The 18,353-nt window shown below is 47.7% G+C and overlaps 1 protein-coding gene across 1 annotated transcript in view; it reads left to right on the forward strand.

Annotated features, from left to right (window-relative positions):
* OTOGL (otogelin like) overlaps nucleotides 1–18,353 on the forward strand; it is a 1,067,300-nt gene that overhangs the window by 623,318 nt on the left and 425,629 nt on the right. Inside the window, exons 28-29 of the mRNA XM_078649280.1 lie at nucleotides 3,779–3,898; nucleotides 4,010–4,126. Coding sequence (XP_078505406.1) covers nucleotides 3,779–3,898; nucleotides 4,010–4,126 — 237 coding nt within the window. The remainder of the gene's footprint in view (nucleotides 1–3,778; nucleotides 3,899–4,009; nucleotides 4,127–18,353) is intronic.

The raw sequence follows: 18,353 nt of genomic DNA on the forward strand, positions 1-18,353 counted from the left end.
TTTCATTTCATTCATTCATTCATTCTTTGGGTGTAGGCAGGATGAACCATCTTGCCTGGATGGTTGGGGGGGAACCCCACTTACATTCCAGATGGCTTGCCTCCATCACACTCAAAGTAACCTGACACTAGTTTCTGTCACCCAAGACTTCTTGGAGCCTTAACAGGGGAAAGAAAGAGCTTACCGTAACCAGACGTGGAGATAGTACAGAGAATTCCCTCGCTTTAAAGGCTGGCACCAAGAATAAATATTAGACCTCAAGAGACACTCTTCACTACACTTTTGAACCTGTGGTTATTACAGAAGGACTGTCTTGTTCCCCAGAAAACGTCCCTTGTGCTTGAGGCCTGCCTTGTGCCCCAGAGGTTTGCCCTGCCGCATGAGGCCTGCCTTATCCCTCAGAGGTCTACCCTTCTGCTTGAGGCCTGCCTTTTCCCTCAGAGGACTGCCCTGCCGCTACCAGAGGATGGCCTGTTGCTTGCGGCCTGCCTTGCTCCACAGACGGCTGCCCTGCTGCTTGAAGCCTGTCTTGTTCAACAGAGGACAGTCCTGTTGCTTGCGGCCTGCCCTTCTCTATGAGGAGGAAGACTGACCTGATTCCTTCATTCCAAATTAACCTCAGTTGACTGCAAGGATCAGTTGGCTAAGCTCCTGTTCTGAGCGACAGGGACTCAACAAGCGCCAGAGGCCACCCTGCAACTGCCCAGCTGACCTGCTGCACTGGATCTGCCTGGACCTTCAACCGGACCTGATGGCCTCTGATGTAGTGAATCCTTTATCCCCAAGAGGAGCCTCCACATGTCCTGGCCCCTTGGCTGGCATCAGAGAGAACTCCTCTTTGACTAACCGAAAGTTCCATACAAACTGGTGGGAAGTGACACCAAGCCCTGCAAAACCTTGCCGCACAGCTGAAAGCTTCATTGGAACCCACACTGAGTGGCACAATGCCCCCCCAAGCCTTGCTACACAGATGAAAGCTTCATCTGAAATAATGCTGAATGACGCACAGCCCTTCAAAGCCTTGCCGTACCGCTGCCAGCTTTATTGGAACCGGTGCTGAGCTCCACAACGCCTCGCTGCACAGCTGCAAGTCTCCTCGAAACCAGCAACACAAAGCCCCTGAGAGCATATGCCGCGCAGACCTCTCACCAAGGACATAAGGTACAGCTCGCAGGAGTTGACCTAAATTTATGACTTTGCCCGGTCCATACTGGTCAGATACACTCAGTTGGCCCTTTCCGCTTGCAGGTGCTATTTTGCACTAAACTTCATAACTCCGGTTCTGATGATTGGATTCAATTTCTTTTGGTGTGATTTTATTTAATAACATTTCTGGATTTTTCTAAATTGGTATGGGGTTTTTCTTGTGCTGTGGTTTCACTTTATGTCTGTTTGTGTACTGTATAAATACTGTACACATTGCCTCTAAGGTAACCTGACTGGTTTTATGCCAAACTACCAGAGGGTCAAGCACAGGTTAATTTAGTGACTTTGTGGTTCACCTAAACAGGAATTCTGGTTGGTGCTTGAGTAGGGTTTTTACCCTCTTAACCAATACCCAGTTTCCAGTTTCTTACACCTTCATTTCCCCTCACCCTCCATTCCCATTTCAACCTATGTCACCCACAAATACCAGCTTTACTTTCCTACCCTTTGGCTTAGATATTGATCCTGGATTTATTCTAAATATTCTAAAGTTGGTTTCACCACTATACAGAGATCTCCATGTCTCCACTGTTGTTTCTTCTCTGGACTGCACTGACAGCTGTCATAGGAAGAATTACATTCTCACCCCGCACAAATCATACCTTGCACATGTATTGAAATTTCCTGATGTGTTCAATTGTCTCAACACGCTGTTTTCCCATTACAAAACCGGGTTGTAAGAAATTGGTTTGCTGGTTGACTGGGGTGTATGCCCTGTTCAAGCAGCAACAACAATTCTTTTCAGGGTAAGGCACAAGCAAACCCCACAATTATCCTGTGCTCACCCCTTAGGTAGCTTGGTACAGAGCATTCAGACTTAACTTAGTGGCAACAAATAACGTATATGTGTAACACTTCAAACAGTAAAACAGTGAGAACACACTACAAGTTAGGATTTTAAATCATTATTTCAGAGAAACTAAACTCGAGTAAGTTATAGCTTCCCACTTGGAAATTACATACATAAAATGTAATAAAGTCATCCCAATGTTATCCTATTGGAGATATAAGCCTCACAGTGCAGAAAAAACAATTTAAGAGTTTTTCACTACCAAGACATGTAAAACTTTAATGTACATGTCCTAATTTTTAAATACATTTCACCCTGCCCCATTGGTTGTTCAGAGCCTAACCTAGGGTTAAAAAGGAAAGTTTGGGCCTGGCAAAAGGTTTATTCTGCTAGGTCAAGATGGCAGATAAATGTGCACACACACGCTCTGCAATGGCAGGCTAAGGCATGTTTAAAGGTCTACTTAAGTGGGTGGCATATTCATGGATGCAGGTCCGCTAGTAGCATTTAATTCACAGGCCCTGGGCACATGTAGTGCACGGTACTAGGAACTTATAAGTAAACTAAATATGCCAATTGGGTATGAGTCAATATTACCATGTGCACATGCACTTTAGCACTGGTTTGCAGTGGCATAGTGCACAGAGTCAAAAGGCCAACAAAAATAAAGTTAGCAAAATTTAGGAGGAGGAAGGCAAAATGTTTAGGGGTGACCCTGTAAAATAGGCCATTTCCAACACTGGTGAAATCTATTGGTGAGAAAAGCCCAATCAAAAAGGAAGACATGCAGATTTGGGGGAGGTAAATACCAAATTGGCATGTTACATTTTGAGGTGGGAAACTCAAAATAGGACATATTTACTGTGCTCAGTAACTAGCCTACTATATGAGTATTTACTGGGTGTGATAAGTACTTCTCCTTCTTTCACCTTACTGATAAATTTGTTTTTTTTACCTTAATAACGTTAAGCAGGAACATTTGGGATTGTGTACAGTTGTGAAAATTAGAATTCAAACCCATATGAACATACAACACATTGTAAGAAAAAAACATACAGTTTTAAAATTCTTCATTATTCTGTTCCAATTCGACACTGATACTCCTCTATTGCTGCACTCATGTCACTAATGTAATTGCCTCTTCAGTGTTTTTCATTCTGAATAGGAATTCTATTGCCTCGGCAGTTGTGCAAACAATATTATTTCTTAATATTGACTTTGATACAATTTTCTGTACTCCAGACCCGTTGGAGAAATAAGGTTAATATGCACAGCAGTGCGTGCTGTGTCCATGTTACATTCACACTTTCCCTGAGTGTATTAGTTGTGCAGAATGTAATGGCAAACAATAATGATTTCGGGCAAACAATAATGATGCTTAAGTTTTCATCACTGTATCTGAATTTCAATTTAAGGTTTTCGTATTTCAGTTAAGAGTTGAGATATTTGTTTGCAAAAGTTTTGAAAAGTTTGAAAATGCATGTTTGACATAGAGATGTTAGTTGGACAATACAGCGAGCATCGAGTGATTTCACAGTATATTTCTATTGTCATGGAAATAACTATCAGCCCATTTCTGCATCAATGTACCAACAATGGTATGGCTATATCCTGCTTATATCCTGCAATGTTGAACCCTGCACTAAGGTAAATAAAGGAAATTGGCAGACATGTATGGCTAATGTATAGTTTACTTTTTGTAATTGAGATGTGCCATTAAGTCTTATGTTGCTTTGAATTTTAAAATGGGTGTACTTTAAAAGATATTCGTTTACCCTTCAGGGGAGGTTGGCTGGTTTGTGTGGGAATTTTGACAAATACACATCAAATGATCTAACTACATCGAGTAATATGGAAGTGAGAAGTGCCCAGGTGTTTGGAGAAAGCTGGACGATTGGGCAGGTACGTTATTTATGGACATTTATCAGTATCAAAGCACAAAAGAAGCAAGAGCTTTAGCACAAAAATGGGGTCAAGTAAAAACTAAATGTTCTTGTACTGTCTCCTATACAGTGTAGAAGCCCAAATGAGACTATAAGGCCTTGTGAAGTGCACCAGAGCAAGTTCCCCTATGCAAAGAAGGAGTGCTCTATTTTGTACAGTGATGTGTTTGCTCTCTGCCGTAATGTGGTAAGTGGAAATGTCAAAAGTGGCTGCTACACTTTCATTGATTGTTACTAAGGCATCGCAATCAGCGAACACTTTCAGTAGGTTTTTGTTAACATCTTTCCTATACTCGTCTGTTATAGTCATTTGTCCATGATTATAAATAAAAAGGACTACGCTGTCCGATTTTCTTGCTGGTAGTGGGAATTGAATGCAATGAATATTATTGATGGGATAATGGGGCTATCAGACTTACCTTTGCTTACAGAAATCATGGATCCTTAGCTCCACAAAGGAATGAACTTAATTCTATGACTGTGAGAGACAGCCACATTGTTTGGAACAGGTTAGGTAGAATGTTGAGAGAAAATCCCCAAAACAATTGATGAGCTATTCTGTCCTGACGCCTTCCGAACGATGACCTTGACAGCAAGGGTCTTCCTCACTAGAATTACTAATGCATTTGAAATTGATTTACAACTTTTATGGGATTCACAAAATTGCCTCAAATACGACTGAACATCCACACTAAATTAGCAACATGTATTCATGCTGATTTTAGAGGTTAGAAGATCTGCCTATCTATTCTTAGGTTGAATGGTGGGACAATTTACATGCTTGTTCTGTGCAGAAACCACCTCCTATTTCCCAGTCTGGAAAGCCACTTGTGGTCTTCCAAGCTGCTCTACAATGAAAAACAACCTATGTGATTGAAATGAAAAGTAAATGTTTGTGAGTATTCATCTAATTTAGTAGGATAGGCCACCCTTTAACATGCCCTGTCGCACTACTAACACACATGTCATGATTATGTAAAGTCTAATATAGTATTTATGACAATTGTAAGTGCCCTTTGCAAATCTCTGAATATAGTCTGCAATTCACAAACCTTATTACCACTAAATTGCAACAAAAAGTTTGTAAACCAGGTCTTGTCATTTTTAAAAGTGAATGATAGCTGTGAAATGGCATGGAAAAGTTTTATGTGGCGCTGACAAGGTATAAAATGAGAAAAATAAACGTAGAAATTGAAATTGAAACTATTTAACATATGGCAGTAGAAAACATGGGTTCAAATCCCATGCTTGGTTATTATTTTTCTTCAAACATGTGTTCAAATCCCATGCTTGGTTATTGTTTTTCAAACATGTGTTCAAATCCCATGCTTGGTTATTGTTTTTTCAGAATGCTTCTAAGAAGTGATATTCAAGAAATGTATTTTTCTGTGAACACTCTTGTTCAGATGGGAGATTCTTATTTGTCATCTCCCAACTTACCACCCCATAATGTAACACAAAAAAGCATAGATTTGTATGGAATGTTGTTCTTCCATCATTTGAAATATAAAAAAAAAACATAATTTAGATATCATTAATCTAAAAAAGCTTCAATTGAGTTACATGTATCTTTAGATAGCTCTGGAATGAAAATTCAAAAGAACATTAGGTATAAATATACCAAAGGGGTCAACATGGTCACACCTCACTGCCTTCCTTTAAAAGAATTTATTGGAAACAAATTGTGACATCCAAATGCATGTAAGTTTAAAAATGTAGACATCTATTCTATATAGTATTGAACTTTTGCCAAGGAAATTTACATTTCTTACTCAAAATTGTCATTGGTCACAGTTCACTATTAAGGTATTTTAAGAAATCGCATGGCACCTTATTCAAGCACATTGCATATGCATTTATAGTTGTCAGTTATGGTAAGCAAAGTGCATTACCCAACATAATTCATGTCCTTCCCATGTTTTGCTGCAGCCCTTTTTTAACTTGGCTTCAGGCAAGGGGTGTATTGAACATGGCCATGGTATGAGTTACGGTGTGAGTTGAGCCCTCCAATATGACTATATTCCTCAGTTATGCATTAGAAATAACAGGAAACTGAGTTATATGGTGTCAACTAGAAGTTCTGGTAATGTAACTAAACCTGAGGACTGGTTACATAATTTCACCAAAAACTTCATAGATGTTTATTTTGAGGGAGTTTTCTTGAAAAACTAGTTTTTTTTCCAAACAAGGAACTGTTTATTAAAACAGTATGTAAAACACTGTACTGTTCTGTGTAACTGCTTGTAAAATACTTAATCAGTGGTAAGAAATCTTGGGGTCAAATTTGACTCCATCCTATCCTTTGAACCTCAGGTTAGAGCTGTGCATGCCAGCTGTTTCCTCATGCTGAAATCGGTGAGGAAGATGATCCAGTTGATCCTGGAGGAAAGCCATAAATCTATTATTCACGCTCTGGTAACATCAAAACTAGATTACGGGGGCGTGGCTTGCCGGGCGATGATGGCGGTCGCAGCGTTGTAGAGCTCCCGCCTGCCCTGACACAATCCTACCATTTATCCTGACCCCCGAGCCCGCTACCTGCCCTACCTGAGTGGCGATTGTCCCTGGCAGCATCTGGACCTGTCCGGTGAGGCGCGCTGTCCCCCCGGCTGCTCTGGTGAGCCGACATCGGATGTGGAGTGGTGCGGCCTGGGGCCGGCGGGCGGAGCCGGGACCTCAATTTTCGAGGCATCGGCTGGCGGCCGCTGGTCGGACCGGTGGGAAGCCTTCCTGATTGGTGCCTGCGACACCGGAGGTGAAAGGAGCTGCGGCGGTGACCAGTGGAGCGGACTCCCACGCCGGGGTGGCCCCTGGAAGCTCCGGTGCCGCTGCGGCCTATGCTGACCCCGGGAAGCCGGGGCCTCGATTTTGGAGACGCTGAGCTGACCCGCGCCTGGGAGGTGGTGAGTCGGCGCTGGGTGCCCCTGGGGTTGGTGGACCGAGCTCTTGCCACAGGACGCCATTCGTCGTGAGGAGGGGGTGCCACGGGAGACCCCCCGTGACTGCGGCCCATCTGCATTGTGGGTTGGCCCCCCTTTTGGTGGCGTGGGTCCGGAGGTACAATTCCCTTGCCTGGGACTGAGGCTGCCTGGTTCCCGGGGACGTGACGGAGGGCTCCCCGGACTGCCTTTGCTGTGACGACTGGGGGACCTGGCCCCCGGGGACACCGGAGTGGTGCTGTGCTCTGCTGGGCCTCTGGACGCCGGGACCTTGAGGTTGGCGGTCCCCGCCTGGCGCAACCGTCTTTGGCTATCTGTCGGGGGAGCCGACGCTGTGGTCAGTGGCGCGTGGGGTCGAGGGCCCCTCTGCGACTGGACTGTTACGGATCCTGCGGCTGTGCTGGCTGGGCAGTGGATCGGTGGCAGGCAGTGTCCAGTGCAACCTATCCCCGCCAGCCTGGGGATCGCGCCTGCTGCCCAGGAGTGGACTGTGGCCTGATCCGACTGCGACACGCAGAGAACTGTGAGTGCCCCCTGATTTGATGTGTCCACCTGCGGTGTGCAGCTAAGCCCCCGAGTGCATTCTACGTCTACTTTACTGCGGGTGCGGAGGGGTTCGCCCGACTTCCCCTGATCATGACAAGAGGTGGGGGCGGCGCTGGACCCAACAAGCAAGGTCCAATCGACAAGTTTACCGGACCCAGCGGGGGGTCAGGAGCCTCGGGTGGCAGCCAGAACGCGGGACCTGACAACGCGGCCCTGATGGCGGCCATCACGCAATCCAGGGACTCACTGGACGCCAAGATCGGGGCCGTTGGGGCTGATGTCATGCTTCTGCGCCAGGACCTTCGAAACGCGGTTGCTCGCATCACGGAGGCTGAAACCAGGATCACGGGAGTGGAAGATGATGTTGGTGCCCTGAAGAAGAAAGTGGCGGAGATGGACAAGATTCAGAGGGGTCTGGCACTCCGAGTTGAGGATGCAGAAGGGCGAGCGCGCAGGAATAATCTACGCTTCATTGGCTTTCCGGAGGATTGCGAGAAGGGGCCCATAGATGCGTTCTTGACGCGTTGGCTAGAAGGTTGGCTCCCCCCGGATGTCCTCTCGAGCTGTTTTGTGATCGAACGGGCCCACAGAGCCCTGATGCAGAAACCGCCTGTGGGAGAACGACCGCGCCCAATCATCGCAAAAATCCTCAACTTTCACGATAGGGATACCATACTTCGAGAAGCAAGGGCCACGGACGCGTTGCTGTTCGATAATCATAAGATCATGATTTTCCCGGACTATACCAGACAAGTGCAGCAGCAGCGTCGCTCCTTCCAAGATGCGAAAGCCAAGCTCCGGGGTTTGAAGATTCCTTATTCACTGCTCTACCCGGCCCGTCTACGCGTCGTTTTCCAGTCCAAGACTCACTTTTTCGATACTCCAGAGGCAGTGTATGGTTGGACGGATGAGACTATCCGGCTCCGGCCGAACGCCCAACCGGGCCTGAACCCAGGGCCATCACGTGGATCGTCGCAGGAGAGGAGTGACTCCTCCACTAGGGGTAAAAGACGCGGGAAATCTCGGTCGCGGAGACGCTCCCATTCCGGGAGCGCCCCGCGGGATGGTGTACAGTCCGACACTGATCAGTCCGGGAAAGGGCTTTGATGATCATGAGACCTCCATTTCCTAAGTCAGTTCTCTTTTCATCAGTGGACTATCCGAGAGGCCCGGAGCAACTGCCGCGATGGCCGAGGAACTAACGCCAGGGGTGGTGAGACCCAGACATTGGTTTGTCTCAGGTGGGGCGCTGTTGGTGAGGCCTGATTGCCTCGCCCTGACCGTGTTACAGGTCACTAGTGGTTCATTGGGGCTCGGGGTGTTGACATATGGGCAGCCTTGTCCTCTCACGTTGGGAGGCGGCCCCGAAGGGTAGTTCCCGTTAGTTTGGGGGGTGTAGTGGGATCCATTGGTATGGGTGGTTTTGGGCGCTATGTTTTGGGCCCGAAGCTCCCCATGCCGCGACAGGTACTTCAAGGTTTCATGAGGTATAGGGGTGGGGGGAGGCGGAGTATTGGGTGTTGGGTGGTTTGTGGGGTTGTGTCAGTTGGGGGAGCTGGGAGGGCTGGGGGGGTGTTGGATGGGATGCACGTGATTTTGGCTACAGTGATTTGCATGCTACAGGGTGCCTGGGCTGGGTCCTGGGGCTTTCTGAGACTTTTTCGTCAGGACAATGGCTGATCCCGCACAATTGACACCTACTAGTGGATCTATGAGAATTTTAAGCTGGAATGTGAGGGGGATGTTGGACAAAATTAAGCGTGGGGCAGTGTTGCGCTGGGGCAAGAGAGACTCAGCTGATGTCATGCTATTGCAGGAGACACATATGTTGGGAACAAAGGTGCTAAGCTTACAGCGCTTTGGCTACACTCAAGTGTTTCATGCGGGATTTTCTAGAGGTTCGAGAGGGGTGGCCATCCTTATACACAGGAGACTGTCCTATACCCACGAGCGTCATTGGCTGGATCCCCAGGGTCGATATGTCTTTGTCAAAGGGGTGATAGGCGCGGAGCCGGTGGTGTTTGGCTGTGTGTATGCCCCTCCTCCTCTACAATGGTCCCTGGCTGAGCGCCTCTTTGCGTTGTGGGCTGAGATTCCGGACTCTTTGGCTGTGATAGGTGGTGACTGGAACGATGTGGTAGATGTGTGCCTGGATCGGCGAAGGCTGCAGGAAACTGCGGTGGCCACCTCCCCTACTCGCTTGAAGGCGATGGTTGATGGGCTGGGCTGGGTGGATGTCTGGAGGCATTTGCATGCCAGGTCGCGTGAGTACACATATGTCTCTGCTGTGCATGGCTCCTTCTCCCGACTAGACTGTGTGTTTGTGCCGGGGGCCTTTCTTGACAGAGTGAAGCAGGCCGTGATTCAGCCTCGTGGGCTGTCGGACCACTCCCCAGTCGTAGTACAGATCACGCTGCACAGGTCGCCCCAGCCGTTTCGGTGGCGGATGTCCTCGTGGCATCTCCAGCAACCAGACTATACTACTCACATGCGCGGAGCGATTGCCCACTACTGGCACGAGAACCTGACTGAGGAGATTGATGGGGTGATGGTCTGGGAGGCCATGAAGCCCACGTTGCGAGGCGTCGACATAGCTTGGTGTGCTGCAGCCCGTCGACGTCGTCGTGAGGCTATAGTGGCGGCGTCAGATAGAGTAGGGGTGTTGGAAGCTCGGTGTCGGACTGACGGTAATGGGGTAGCTCTCAGGCTGCTCCTGCAAGCGCAGCAATCTTACGCCTCAGTTTTACTTGACGAGGCGCGACTGGCCTGGCTGGCTACGAGGAGCAGGGTCTACCAATGGGGCGACAAATCTTGCACCATGCTCCATAGATTGTGCCAACAAACACTGCAGCCGGTTACTGTGCCGGGCCTCGTGGACGAAGACGGGTTGGCCATGATGGATCCGGCTGCCATTGCGGCGAGCTTCGCTCGCTATTATGCGATACAATATGCCCCTCGGGACAGTCTCCCGCCGGAGGCTATTGACAAGTTCATCGCTGACCTTCCCCCTCGCGCGATTACAGACGAAGCCAAGACCGCCCTTGATCTCCCCTTGACGGCGGAGGAACTAGGCGATGCATTGGGTCAACTCAACACTGGCAAGGCGCCCGGACCGAGCGGATTTCCCAGCGAATTTTATAAGAAATTCCACTTGCAGCTGGGGCCGCATTATAGGCGGGCACTAGAGGCAGCGCGGGAATGTGGTAGCCTGCCGATTGACTGGCGTCAGGCAGAAATTGTGGTTTTTCAGAAACCAGGCAGACCACCCGACAGACACGAGTCATATCGTCCCATATCCTTGATCAACTTTGAGGCCAAATTGTTGGCCAAGGCGTTGGCGAACCGCCTCCTCCCGTATATGGTGGATTTAGTCCACCCGGATCAAGCGGGCTTTATGCCCGGTAGGGCGACGCGTCACAATATCAGGCGCGCGCAGGTGGCCGTCGATGCGATGGGAGCGACGGGAGAACAAGCGGCGCTTCTACTAGCGGACATCGATAGGGCATTCGATTCAGTCAATTGGACTTATCTCTTCGCTCTTTTGCCGCGACTCAACCTCGGTCCAATTTTTGTCTCGTATGTCCGGCTTCTATACACAGACATCACCGCCTCGGTGCGTGTTTCGGGGGCTGTGTCGGAGAAGTTCCCAGTTGCCAGGGGGACTCGCCAGGGGTGCCCCCTCTCCCCGTACCTTTTTGCCTTGGTCATGGAACCATTGGCCGCGTGGGTGCGCATTGATGCACAACTTCGGGGCTTTGTGTGGGGAGCTGGACTCTCGGACAGGATTGCGTTATACGCAGACGATGTCCTCTTCTTTCTGACAGACCTTCACCATTCTGGCCCGCGGATCCTAGACATAATGCGTATTTTTGGTGAAGTGTCGGGACTCTTCCTTAACCCGCGTAAATCGACTTTATGGGTGCTGGGCGGGAGATCGGAGGTGTTCCCCTGGGCCTCGGCCTTGCAAGTCGCGGTTGGTGGTCTAAAATACCTGGGAGTTTTCCTGTCTGAATCTGCCGCGGTTGCATGGGAGCGCAATGTGTTGCCGGTGTGGGACAGAGTTCAGTCGGACGTCAAGACCTGGTCTCGCATGCCCCTTAACATCTATGGCAGGTCGGCGATTTTTAAGATGGTCGCCCTCCCTAGACTCCTTTACCAGCTTCAGAACTTCCCATATAGGGTTGACCCACAATGGTTCCGTCGCGTGAATTCGGTACTGGGACGTTTCCTGTGGGCAGGGGGTGCCTCCAGAGTGGCACTGCGGACTTGTTTCCTGTCCACGTACTGTGGCGGTCTCGCTACATCAGACATACTATCCTACTACCAAGCCTCTCATCTGCTGGTTCTGAATGAGTGGTGGTACGGTGGGCGTGATGACCCGGCATACGCCCTGGAACGCTTTCTTATGGGGGATGCCACGCTCCACACGCTGTTATACTCGGCCAGCCGGCGGCGGAAGCTGCCGCAGGCTACTCAGGTGGTTTTCATGCTTTGGAGACAGGTGCTACGTCGTATGGGCTGGTGGGGTCGCCTAACAGCGGAAACGCCACTCTGGAACAATGGCCGGCTCCCTGCACTTGCCTCACTGTCGGGGTTTAGTGGATGGGACTCTATTGGGATCTCGACGCTAGGCCATGTCCTTACTGGGACTACTCTTAAAACCTTTCAAGCCCTTAGCACCGAATTCGACATGCCCAAGACCCAATTTTTTAAATACTTACAACTGCGTCACGCTCTCGCGCCGAGTCTAGTGGGGTTAGACCAACTCCCAGAATTTAGCCCCGTTGAAGCCAAGCTCTTCATGGGGGATCTGGGGGATAAAAAAGTCTCCAAAATTTATCAAACCTTAATTACTCACTGCTCCTCTTCCCTCTTGTCGTTGAAGGCCTCCTGGGAAGTAGATGTTGGCCCCTTGGATGAGGATGATTGGAGGGAGGCACTGGAGTCCCCCCGTGGGGCAGCCATCGCTGTGAGACTCCGATTTATACAGTTCAAGTACCTGCATCGGGCCTATTACACCAGAGAGAGACTGTGGAAGGCTGGCCTCATTGCCACCCCTGTATGCCTGCGTTGTGGGACGGAGAGCGGTACGCTGCTGCATACTGTGTGGTCGTGTGTGGGTCTGACTCGATTCTGGAGTGGGGTTTGGTCTTGCTTGTCAGAGGTGCTGCACTGGGACCTTCCTCGCACGCCCAGACTAGGTCTTTTACATATCATGGATCAAGTAGGGGGTAACATCTATAAGCGTCACCTCCTTCTGTTGGGCCTGACGGTCGCCAAACGGGATTTGGCAAAGGCGTGGAAGAGTGACCGCGCCCCCCCACTCAGCGCATGGAGGGCGGGACTAGATTTTCTTATGGGACTGGAATTGCCTGTGTTTGAGGCCAGGGGCTGCCCCCGCAAACATTACAAGATCTGGAAGCAGTGGGCAGAATACAGAGACTTGCCATTGGATCCTCCCGTTGATCTGGATGATGGACTGCCTACCGGCAGTGACCTCGGGGCCTAGGTGGCTCCAGGACGCCTATTGTGCTTTACACTATATGCTGCAGCTGATGGTGATCACGTGCACTGGGTTAGGGTGGGATAAGGGGTGGGTAGTCGGGGTTTTTTTTTTTTTTTTTTTTTCTTTTTGGGGTTGTTGGCTGGGGGCGGGACGGTGGGTGGGGGGTTAGTTGAATGTCTAGGCTGTTCATGCATTCTATTATGTGTTTTCCACTGGCAGTGTCCTCCTGGCTATGGAGTACTGTATGTATGATTTGCCTGAAACCCTTAATAAACACAGTTGTGAAAAAAAAAAACTAGATTACACAAACAGCCTATACTTAGGTCTAACATCCTATTGCACCACCTGCACATTATTTCGAATGCAGCAACCCAGCTGATTCTGAAGATTCGAGCTTGCTCCTCTGTCACAGCTCCCTTGCGCATGCTTAATTGGCTGCCCATTAGTAGCCACAATAAATAAAAACCCTAACATTCGCCTACAGAGCGTGCAATCAAAAAGGCCCCTGCTAGCTAAGGATAAGATTGCATTACTACCATCAGGAGACAGCACTTCACTCCCATGGACAAAAACTTCTACATGTTCCCAGGGTCAGCAAGGCAAGAAGAGGTGGTTGTTCCTTTTCCCAATTAACCACCAAACTATGGAACTCTTTGCCTTCAAACTTCCACTTTGCACCCTCTGAATCAGTCTTTCGTAAACTTCTAAAGGATTACTTGTTTGATAGTTAGGTGTCCCGCATCTGATCTTGACCTAATCTCCTAGTACACCTTAAAGCTGCTTGCGCCGGGACGCCTCTTCGGATGCAGCAGTGTGGTCTACAAATCTATATTGTATTGCATTGTTTGTAGAACATTATAAAAACACATCCTTTGCTTTGCTGAGAAACACTTTCTGTCTTTCTGTGGAGTGGAGAGATTGTAGAAGCTGTTCCTTTATAGTCAGCTAATTACAGACACTGACTGGTACGAGAATGTTTACACTTGATTTACTTTACATGAAAACAATTAAGCATTATATTCTCCTGACAGGGTTTAAAGGTCCAGAACCCGAGTTATAGGTCCGAGCTTCAGGCATGGGTCTATAATGATGGCAAGGGCCTTCAAAAACTGGCATAGGCAGAAAAGCTGTAAAGCTATTGAAACATAACATCCCCTGAGAAGAGAATATTCGAAAATAATCAGGAAGAAACAAAAATACAAGCATAGGAATGTTTTAGCATAAGGGAAGTGCCCTGCACAAAACACACACACGAGCGAATGAGTGCACACACACCACACATGCACGCACACACATAAAGCATATAGGCAGATGTGTAGAGTGTAATATGCTACATACTCTAATTCTTGAGAGTGGGAAGATACCATGTCTCACAAGAGCAGAGTTGAGCAAGTCGTGTTGCTTCTCCCCACATTCAACAACAGTAATAAACAGCAATCATTCTCTGAGCATCTGCATATATGGTATGTTTTCATGTGTATTTGTTTTGATAAAGGTATTAAACCAAAAGTAGGATTCAAGGGAAAGACAGGTGCATGCCTTATTGTTTGGCTGTTAAAAAACATGGATGGTAGTCTTTAAAGGTTTTTTTTATATTAATCATTTTGCAGTTTATCGAGATTAACCTGTAAAAACACAAATGCTATTAACTGTGTATTATTCATGCTTAGATTGACCATAACAGATGTAGGCTTTCATTTTAAAATGACTAACGTCCGGTTGCCATTTTGATCATGTCACAGTGTGTATTTTGTTTCTATAGAAAGCTGAAGTTCCAATTAACAAACACAATCTGCTTTTGCTTTCCTTGACTTGTGAAATACTTTCTTTTACATGATAATTGGAGGATGCCCTCATTGATTGCAGCAGTACATCTGCAGAGTACTCAGTAGCATTGTTGTTTTGTTGCAGATAATTACAAGTTAAAAGGATGCTTAGGGAAGCTGTTTTGTGGAGGGTCCTGGGAAAAAGAAACTTGAGATTGTTTCATTATCTTTTAACCTGATTTGAGCATTTCATGAGAACCATGTGTAGGTGTAGCAAATGCTAGAATTGTGTGATGTAAGCTAGTGCAGACTAGTTTAGAGTTCAGAACTCTCTCAGAAAATTTCCCGAACACTTATAGGATACTTAATGAGAAGCGCAGAGTAAGAGATTTAGAGTACTCTCTTTACGGGAAGACTGATTTTACTGAAATGTTCATTTGAGGCAAATTTATAATAGTTGTCCTCCTATTATACGATTTTGATTGATTGAACTTTATATTTACTAACGCATTCATGTATTGATTTGATAATTTTGCATTTGTAAACAAGTTTCACCTTTGATTAACCTTTATGATTTGAAAATGTAACCATTCTCTGTCTTCTATGTGGAGCCTACTGTGTTTCACTATATTTAAATGTATTCATTTGATCACCAGCCTCGTTTGTGATCTTACATTCATCAGAGCTCCGAATTTACACCAAAAAAAATGCCAAGTCCCACCTACTCTAGGATGATTAACTCATGAATTGCCTTATTGATGAATTTAGGCATTAGAAAAAGTGTGCTCAGTATGCCAGCATGACTTATTCATATGTCATTGACACAAGGCACAAAAGTCATGGGTAGTACCCCTTCAATATTTGTACCAGGTATTGCAAACATTGCAGAAATTGTCTAGCACCAGAGTGCACAGACTCCTTGACAATCAAAGAGATATTATAGCGTAGTGTTTACAAAAATTACACCTGGGCCCATATTATAATAAGGGCACACTGTCTTTGTTTGCGCCACAGGCCACCTTCAAACAGGTGCACATTGTGCAAACAGGGAAAGTGCGGCCGATTATGTTGAATGGGCTGCCCTCAGGGCAGCAGCAAACTCTTTCTGCCCAGGGAAAGCACATCCAAGTGAAGTTCAGAGCGTCAGCTTCAAAGCCGCTCTGTGTTTCACAAAGCAAGCGGCATCCGCCTGCACTTTCTAGAGGGATTAGAGATCCCCTTGCAGGTGGGTGCAGTGAGTGACTGCCCTCAGGGGATGCACTGACAGTGCTCCACCTTTTTGTGGAGCACTTGCAGTGTGCCTTCTGACGGCTTCTTTACTTTTGCACCCGCGTCCACAATACAACACAGAGGCAAAGAGATATCCTGATTTGCATGTTGTTATGCACCATACAAATCAGGGAACATCCTCTTGAGATAGCACTTGTGCTTCATGTGTGCCAGCACTATCTATATTACAGACACGGCTGCACAGTGTCTATCTCCCTCTTCTGTAATTCCAAGGTGCCCTGGGGAACACTGTTAGAGCTGGGAATTCTGGTTGGCTAAGGCTTGCGCCAAAGCCAGGCAGCAACCACCACTCTAGTCAGGGCAAGGGAGTTACACGCCAAAGATAACCCCTGCTCACCCCCTTGGTAGCTTGGCAGGAGCAGTCAGGCTTATCCCGGAGACAATGTGTAAAGCATTTGCGCCCGCACACAGCAACAACATCCCAGGCACACTACAAAAGGAACTCAACACAATGTTATATAAAAATAGCCTTTGCATTCTCAAAACACATCAAATAGTAATCACACAATATACATTGTGCCAACTGGCACGGGCAATACTCACAAGGGATTATTTACACAGGACAGGGCCACCTGGGCCACTGTCAGGATCAACACTTAGCAGAAATTGGTACAAGTAAAAATAGATCATAAACCTACAACCAGTATCCACTGGTAATCATTGTACTCCACCTCAACCTGTAACATAACTTTACATTGTACACAGTCACATCAGGCGTGAATTACATCCTACGCCAGACTCACCTGCATAAATACATTATGCAATCTCCTCACTAGTTTCAACACATTAGACCCTACCTCCTAAGTATAACTCACATTTAGGGGTGTAAATCACACAGTGAAGTACAATCTCACTAACACAAACCTCAATAGGTAAAACAACCTCATAAGCCTCAACCATATCTAGAGGTATCAAAACAGGGTGCATAAAACATACTAAATGCATTACATTTCCTAGCACGACAATCACTTCAGCACATAAATCACATTAGGGCCTTGCACCCTATACATCTACCGGTCCCCTTGGCCAACTGGCCATCTCCAAAAAGGGGGCTCAAATGCTCTGTGTCCAGAATGTCAGGGCGCGCTGCCAACACAGCGCCAGTCAGGGGTGTGCCATCTGCGCAAACCTAAACGTTGCAGCTGCCCACTACTTGCTGGGCAGTTGAGAACAATGACGGGAGGCCTAAACACTGCAGCTGGCACTAAGTGCTGCACAACTGTGGAAGGCCAAGGTAGGGGTGCGCCATCTGCGTCTCACTTCTAGATTCACCAAAAACAGGTCCCCTGAAATAAAGAAGAACCTAAACGGTGCAGCTGTCCACTACTTGCTGGGCAGCTGGAAAATGCAAACTGCGGCAGGGGCTCTCACTGGCCCTGGGGACGAATGTTCCACATTTTGGAGCCATCTAGGCTTCTGAAATAACCAGGTGTCCCTGGAGCACTCTGACACCTAAACGAATTACCTAGCACGTTGAAGCCCTCAGTTTCAGGAGACACCTGTGGTAATGCTGGAGCCACATGGTGCTCGGGGAGCAATGGTGGGGCCTGGAACTGCCCCTGGGCCACTCTGGCCAGGGTCATTAGACACACCACAGGGGGTGGAGCCTGCATTGTGGAGGGAAGGCCCAGCCCTATTCAGGTCCCAGGTGCAACTCCTCCCTGCCATCAACATGCAGATCTCCCCATTCACCACCGGGCAGACCCATCCTGACTCCTGGAGCCAGAGACACCAGCCAGCTCCAGCCAATCACAAGCCAGACAGTCAATTCACATTCACTGCACAGACATGCCAACTTCTAAAAGTGGCTCTTCTCCACTAGACACAATACATCCGCACACATCACCGCGCAGCATTTAATCTCACGAGTTCGCACATACCAAACTCGACCCTGCACTCCCCACACATCAGGAACTACCATGGACACACATATCCCCATGCATTCCTATGGGAGGGCAGGCAACTCTCACCACACCTACACAGAGAGCGCACGCACTTCACTCTGGACCACAGTGAAAAAGTGCCCAGAGGCCTAAAATCACCAAAACCAGGTTACAGATACAGGCTAGTAAAACGCAAAATGTTTCGGGGTGAACCTGCCAAAAGGGCCAAGTCCAAAAGTTCCAAAAAATACGCGGGCTCGTGTTATCTCGCACGCATAAATAGCTCAAACATAAAGCACTTTTGCCTGCTTTTACTACCGCGAGGTCTGTCCGAAAACAAAGGATTATCACCGTTACGGAGAGGCCACTCCGATATAGAGAGCCATATGTAACTTTATCAAAGAGAAAATCGGAAGCCTCCGTTCACCTCCCTATCAGAAACACAAGATTCCATCCGTGGACGAACCTTACTAATGTTTTTACA

This window comes from Lissotriton helveticus, chromosome 1_1, assembly GCF_964261635.1.
Source record: "Lissotriton helveticus chromosome 1_1, aLisHel1.1, whole genome shotgun sequence".
Taxonomy (NCBI): Eukaryota; Metazoa; Chordata; class Amphibia; order Caudata; family Salamandridae; genus Lissotriton; species Lissotriton helveticus.